Source organism: Oncorhynchus gorbuscha, linkage group LG21 (assembly GCF_021184085.1).
Source record: "Oncorhynchus gorbuscha isolate QuinsamMale2020 ecotype Even-year linkage group LG21, OgorEven_v1.0, whole genome shotgun sequence".
NCBI lineage: Eukaryota > Metazoa > Chordata > Actinopteri > Salmoniformes > Salmonidae > Oncorhynchus > Oncorhynchus gorbuscha.
Genome location: NC_060193.1, coordinates 7,794,800 through 7,802,299, shown reverse-complemented (window position 1 = coordinate 7,802,299; position 7,500 = coordinate 7,794,800). Strand labels below are relative to the sequence as shown.

At 57.0% G+C, this 7,500-nt stretch overlaps 1 protein-coding gene across 1 annotated transcript in view; it reads left to right on the top strand.

Annotated features, from left to right (window-relative positions):
- Nucleotides 1-7,500, top strand: part of LOC124008217 (1-phosphatidylinositol 4,5-bisphosphate phosphodiesterase beta-3-like) — a 123,367-nt gene that overhangs the window by 67,852 nt on the left and 48,015 nt on the right. The window contains 2 exon segments of the mRNA XM_046319333.1: nt 1,904-2,004; nt 3,002-3,168. Coding sequence (XP_046175289.1) covers nt 1,904-2,004; nt 3,002-3,168 — 268 coding nt within the window.

Genomic DNA, 7,500 nt, shown 5'->3' with positions numbered 1-7,500 from the left:
AACCTTTAAGGATTCTTCTACACATTTATCTAACTATAGCTGTGCATTAGGAACTGACTCCAGATCAGCCTTTACACTAACCCTGTTAATGTATTGTATTATGTGTTCTCTGTCAGCTGACTCCAGATCAGCCAACCATAGTTCTGGACAACCCAACAGATAGATGCCTTTCGACTGACACTCTCTTCTCTTCTCTTCCCCCTCATCTCACCTCCCCCTCTCCACTTCCATCCCTCTCTCCATCCTCTCTCCATCCTCTCTCCACCCTCTCCATCCTCTCTCCACCCTCTCCACCCTCTCTCCACACTCTCCACCCTCTCCCCATCCTCTCTCCACCCTCTCTCCATCCCTCTCTCCACCCTCTCCCCATCCCTTTCTCCACCCTCTCTCCATCCCTCTCTCCACCCTCTCTCCATCCTCTCTCCACCCTCTCTCCACCCAATCTCCACCCTCTCTCCACCCTCTCTCCACACTCTCTCCACACTCTCTCCACCCTCTCTCCATCCTCTATCCACACTCTCCACCCTCTCTCCACCCTCTCTCCATCCTCTCTCCACCCTCTCTCCATCCTCTCTCCACCCTCTCTCCACACTCTCCACCCTCTCCCCATCCTCTCTCCACCCTCTCTCCACCCTCTCTCCATCCCTCTCTCCACCCTCTCTCCATCCTCTCTCCACCCTCTCTCCACCCTCTCCCCATCCCTTTTTCCACCCTCTCTCCATCCCTCTCTCCATCCTCTCTCCACCCTCTCTCCATCCTCTCTCCACCCTCTCTCCATCCAATCTCCACCCTCTCTCCATCCTCTCTCCATCCTCTCTCCATCCTCTCTCCATCCTCTCTCCATCCTCTCTCCATCCCTCTCTCCATCCCTCTCTCCACCCTCTCTCCATCCTCTCTCCACCCTCTCTCCACCCTCTCTCCACCCTCTCTCCATCCAATCTCCATCCTCTCTCCACCCTCCACCCTCTCTCCATCCCTCTCTCCACCCTCTCTCCACCCTCTCTCCATCCTCTCTCCATCCTCTCTCCATCCCTCTCTCCACCCTCTCTCCATCCCTTTCTCCACCCTCTCTCCACCCTCTCTCCATCCCTCTCTTCATACTCTCTCCATCCTCTCTCCATCCCTCTCTCCATCCCTCTCTCCACCCTCTCTCCATCCTCTCTCCACCCTCTCTCCACCCTCTCTCCACCCTCTCTCCATCCAATCTCCATCCTCTCTCCACCCTCCACCCTCTCTCCATCCCTCTCTCCACCCTCTCTCCACCCTCTCTCCATCCTCTCTCCATCCTCTCTCCATCCCTCTCTCCACCCTCTCTCCATCCCTTTCTCCACCCTCTCTCCACCCTCTCTCCATCCCTCTCTTCATACTCTCTCCATCCTCTCTCCACCCTCTCTCCGCCCTCTCTCCACCCTCTCTCCAACCCTTTCTCCACCCTCTCTCCATTCCTCTCTCCATTCCTCTCTCCATCCCTTTCTCCACCCTCTCTCCATCCCTCTCTCCATCCTCTCTCCATCCCTTTCTCCACCCTCTCCATTCCTCTCTCCACCCTCTCTCCATCCCTCTCTTCATACTCTCTCCACCCTCTCTCCACCCTCTCTCCACCCTCTCTCCATCCCTTTCTCCACCCTCTCTCCATTCCTCTCTCCACCCTCTCTCCACCCTCTCTCCATCCCTCTCTCCATCCCTCTCTCCATTCCTCTCTCCACCCTCTCTCCATCCCTCTCTCCATCCCTCTCTCCATTCTCTCTCCATCCTCTCTCCACCCTCTCTCCATCCCTCTCTCCACCCTCTCTCCATCCCTCTCTCCATCCTCTCTCCATCCCTCTCTCCATCCCTCTCTCCATCCCTCTCTCCATCCCTTTCTCCACCCTCTCTCCATCCCTCTCTCCATCCCTCTCTCCAGGCAGAGGGCATTAAGCCAGACGACTTTACTTGTGATATGTTCCAGAGCTTTCTCCACAGTCTCTGTCTCCGACCTGAGATAGAACGCATCTTCGTAGAGCTGTGAGTCTCACACACACACAATCACACACAATCACACACAATCACACACAATCACACACACACACACACGATCACACACAATCACACACACACACACACGATCACACACAATCACACACACACAATCACACACACACAATCACACACACACAATCACACAATCACACACACACAATCACACACACACAATCACACAATCACACACACACAATCACACAATCACACAATCACACACACACACACACACACACACACGATCACACACAATCACACACACACACACACACACACACACACACACACACACATACACAATCACACACACACACACACACACACACACACACACACACACACACACACACACACACACACACACACACACACACACACACACACACACACACACACACACACACACACACACACACACACACAATCACACACACACAATCTCACAATCACACACACAATCACACAATCACACACACAATCACACACACACACAATCACACACACACACCTAATCTCTCTCTAACCAACTCTATGCCTGCTCTACCAACCTAATCTCTCTCTAACCAACTCTATGCCTGCTCTACCAACCTAATCTCTCTCTAACCAACTCTATGCCTGCTCTACCAACCTAATCTCTCTCTAACCAACTCTATGCCTGCTCTACCAACCTAATCTCTCTCTAACCAACTCTATGCCTGCTCTACCAACCTAATCTCTCTCTCTCTAACCAACTCTATGCATGCTCTACCAACCTAATCTCTCTCTAACCAACTCTATGCCTGCTCTACCAACCTAATCTCTCTCTAACCAACTCTATGCCTGCTCTACCAACCTAATCTCTCTCTCTCTAACCAACTCTATGCATGCTCTACCAACCTAATCTCTCTCTAACCAACTCTATGCCTGCTCTACCAACCTAATCTCTCTCTCTCTAACCAACTCTATGCCTGCTCCATCTCTCCCTATCCCCCCTCCCTCCCAGTGGTTCTAAGGGGAAGCCCTTCCTCTCCCTGGATCAGTTGACAGACTTTATAAACCGTCGTCAGAGAGACTCTCGTCTCAACGAGGTGCTGTATCCTCCGCTGAAGAGAGAGCAGATCAGACAACTGATGGAGAAATACCAGAGCAATGCCAGCCAGCTGGAGAGAGGTGAGGGGGGAGTAATGCCAGCCAGCTGGAGAGAGGTGAGGGGGAGGGGGGGTAATGCCAGCCAGCTGGAGAGAGGTGAGGGGGGGTTAATGCCAGCCAGCTGGAGAGAGGTGAGGGGGAGTAATGCCAGCCAGCTGGAGAGAGGTGAGGGGGGGTAATGCCAGCCAGCTGGAGAGGGGTGAGGGGGAGTAATGCCAGCCAGCTGGAGAGAGGTGAGGGGGGAGTAATGCCAGCCAGCTGGAGAGAGAGGTGAGGGGGGAGTAATGCCAGCCAGCTGGAGAGAGGGGGAGTAATGCCAGCCAGCTGGAGAGAGGTGAGGGGGGTAATGCCAGCCAGCTGGAGAGAGGTGAGGGGGGTAATGCCAGCCAGCTGGAGAGAGGTGAGGGGGGAGTAATGCCAGCCAGCTGGAGAGAGGTGAGGGGGAGTAATGCCAGCCAGCTGGAGAGAGGTGAGGGGGGTAATGCCAGCCAGCTGGAGAGGGGTGAGGGGGAGTAATGCCAGCCAGCTGGAGAGAGGTGAGGGGGAGTAATGGCAGCCAGCTGGAGAGAGAGGTGAGGGGGAGTAATGCCAGCCAGCTGGAGAGAGGGGGAGTAATGCCAGCCAGCTGGAGAGAGGTGAGGGGGAGTAATGCCAGCCAGCTGGAGAGAGGTGAGGGGGAGTAATGCCAGCCAGCTGGAGAGAGGTGAGGGGGAGTAATGCCATCCAGCTGGAGAGAGGTGAGGGGGGATAATGCCACCCAGCTGGAGAGAGGTGAGGGGAGAGTAATGCCATCCAGCTGGAGAGAGGTGAGGGGGGGGTAATGCCAGCCAGCTGGAGAGAGGTGAGGGGGAGTAATGCCAGCCAGCTGGAGAGAGGTGAGGGGGAGTAATGCCAGCCAGCTGGAGAGAGGTGAGGGGGAGTAATGCCATCCAGCTGGAGAGAGGTGAGGGGGGTGATGCCAGCCAGCTGGAGAGAGGTGAGGGGGAGTAATGCCAGCCAGCTGGAGAGAGAGGTGAGGGTGGAGTAATGCCAGCCAGCTGGAGAGAGGTGAGGGGGGGTAATGCCAGCCAGCTGGAGAGAGGTGAGGGGGGGTAATGCCAGCCAGCTGGAGAGAGGTGAGGGGGAGTAATGCCAGCCAGCTGGAGAGAGAGGTGAGGGGGGAGTAATGCCAGCCAGCTGGAGAGAGGGGGAGTAATGCCAGCCAGCTGGAGAGAGGTGAGGGGGGGTAATGCCAGCCAGCTGGAGAGAGGTGAGGGGGAGTAATGCCATCCAGCTGGAGAGAGGTGAGGGGGTGGTGATGACAGCCAGCTGGAGAGAGGTGAGGGGGAGTAATGCCATCCAGCTGGAGAGAGGTGGGGGGGGGTGATGCCAGCCAGCTGGAGAGAGGTGGGGGGGTAATGCCATCCAGCTGGAGAAGGTGGGGGGTAATGCCAGCCAGCTGGAGAGAAGGGGGGGGGTATAATGCCAGCCAGCTGGAGAAAGGGGATATAATGCCAGCCAGCTGGAGAGGGGGTATAATGCCAGCCAGCTGGAGAGAGGGGGATATAATGCCAGACAGCTGGAGAGAGGGGGTATAATGCCAGCCAGCTGGAGAGAGGGGGGTATAATGCCAGCCAGCTGGAGAGAGGGGGTATAATGCCAGCCAGCTGGAGAGAGGGGGTATAATGCCAGCCAGCTGGAGAGAGGGGGTATAATGCCAGCCAGCTGGAGAGAGGGGGGTATAATGCCAGCCAGCTGGAGAGAGGGGGTATAATGCCAGCCAGCTGGAGAGAGGGGGGTATAATGCCGGCCAGCTGGAGAGAGGGGGTATAATGCCGGCCAGCTGGAGAGAGGGGGTATAATGCCGGCCAGCTGGAGAGAGGGGGTATAATGCCGGCCAGCTGGAGAGAGGGGGTATAATGCCGGCCAGCTGGGGGGGGGGTATAATGCCAGCCAGCTGGAGAGAGGGGGGTATAATGCCAGCCAGCTGGAGAGGGGGGGTATAATGCCAGCCAGCTGGAGAGAGGGGTATAATGCCAGCCAGCTGGAGAGAGGGGGTATAATGCCAGCCAGCTGGAGAGAGGGGGGTATAATGCCAGCCAGCTGGAGAGAGGGGGTATAATGCCAGCCAGCTGGAGAGAGGGGGTATAATGCCAGCCAGCTGGAGAGAGGGGGGTATAATGCCAGCCAGCTGGAGAGAGGGGGTATAATGCCAGCCAGCTGGAGAGAGGGGGTATAATGCCGGCCAGCTGGAGAGAGGGGGTATAATGCCAGCCAGCTGGAGAGAGGGGGTATAATGCCAGCCAGCTGGAGAGAGGGGGTATAATGCCAGCCAGCTGGAGAGAGGGGGTATAATGCCAGCCAGCTGGAGAGAGGGGGTATAATGCCAGCCAGCTGGAGAGAGGGGGTATAATGCCAGCCAGCTGGAGAGAGGGGGTATAATGCCAGCCAGCTGGAGAGAGGGGGTATAATGCCAGCCAGCTGGAGAGAGGGGGTATAATGCCAGCCAGCTGGAGAGAGGGGTATAATGCCAGCCAGCTGGAGAGAGGGGGTATAATGCCAGCCAGCTGGAGAGAGGGGGTATAATGCCAGCCAGCTGGAGAGAGGGGGTATAATGCCAGCCAGCTGGAGAGAGGGGGTATAATGCCAGCCAGCTGGAGAGAGGGGGTATAATGCCAGCCAGCTGGAGAGAGGGGGGTATAATGCCAGCCAGCTGGAGAGAGGGGTATAATGCCAGCCAGCTGGAGAGAGGGGGTATAATGCCAGCCAGCTGGAGAGAGGGGGTATAATGCCAGCCAGCTGGAGAGAGGGGGTATAATGCCAGCCAGCTGGAGAGAGGGGGTATAATGCCAGCCAGCTGGAGAGAGGGGGTATAATGCCAGCCAGCTGGAGAGAGGGGGTATAATGCCAGCCAGCTGGAGAGAGGGGGTATAATGCCAGCCAGCTGGAGAGAGGGGGTATAATGCCAGCCAGCTGGAGAGAGGGGGTATAATGCCAGCCAGCTGGAGAGAGGGGGTATAATGCCAGCCAGCTGGAGAGAGGGGTATAATGCCAGCCAGCTGGAGAGAGGGGGTATAATGCCAGCCAGCTGGAGAGAGGGGGTATAATGCCAGCCAGCTGGAGAGAGGGGGTATAATGCCAGCCAGCTGGAGAGAGGGGTATAATGCCAGCCAGCTGGAGAGAGGGGGTATAATGCCAGCCAGCTGGAGAGAGGGGGTATAATGCCAGCCAGCTGGAGAGAGGGGGTATAATGCCAGCCAGCTGGAGAGAGGGGGTATAATGCCAGCCAGCTGGAGAGAGGGGGTATAATGCCAGCCAGCTGGAGAGAGGGGGTATAATGCCAGCCAGCTGGAGAGAGGGGGTATAATGCCAGCCAGCTGGAGAGAGGGGGTATAATGCCAGCCAGCTGGAGAGAGGGGGTATAATGCCAGCCAGCTGGAGAGAGGGGGTATAATGCCAGCCAGCTGGAGAGAGGGGGTATAATGCCAGCCAGCTGGAGAGAGGGGGGTATAATGCCAGCCAGCTGGAGAGAGGGGGTATAATGCCGGCCAGCTGGAGAGAGGGGGTATAATGCCAGCCAGCTGGAGAGAGGGGGTATAATGCCAGCCAGCTGGAGAGAGGGGGTATAATGCCAGCCAGCTGGAGAGAGGGGGTATAATGCCAGCCAGCTGGAGAGAGGGGGTATAATGCCAGCCAGCTGGAGAGAGGGGGGGGTATAATGCCGGCCAGCTGGAGAGAGGGGGTATAATGCCAGCCAGCTGGAGAGAGGGGGTATAATGCCAGCCAGCTGGAGAGAGGGGGTATAATGCCAGCCAGCTGGAGAGAGGGGGTATAATGCCAGCCAGCTGGAGAGAGGGGGTATAATGCCAGCCAGCTGGAGAGAGGGGGTATAATGCCAGCCAGCTGGAGAGAGGGGGTATAATGCCAGCCAGCTGGAGAGAGGGGGTATAATGCCAGCCAGCTGGAGAGAGGGGGTATAATGCCAGCCAGCTGGAGAGAGGGGGGTATAATGCCAGCCAGCTGGAGAGAGGGGGTATAATGCCAGCCAGCTGGAGAGAGGGGGTATAATGCCAGCCAGCTGGAGAGAGGGGGTATAATGCCGGCCAGCTGGAGAGAGGGGGTATAATGCCAGCCAGCTGGAGAGAGGGGGTATAATGCCAGCCAGCTGGAGAGAGGGGGTATAATGCCAGCCAGCTGGAGAGAGGGGGTATAATGCCAGCCAGCTGGAGAGAGGGGGTATAATGCCAGCCAGCTGGAGAGAGGGGGTATAATGCCAGCCAGCTGGAGAGAGGGGGTATAATGCCAGCCAGCTGGAGAGAGGGGGTATAATGCCAGCCAGCTGGAGAGAGGGGGTATAATGCCAGCCAGCTGGAG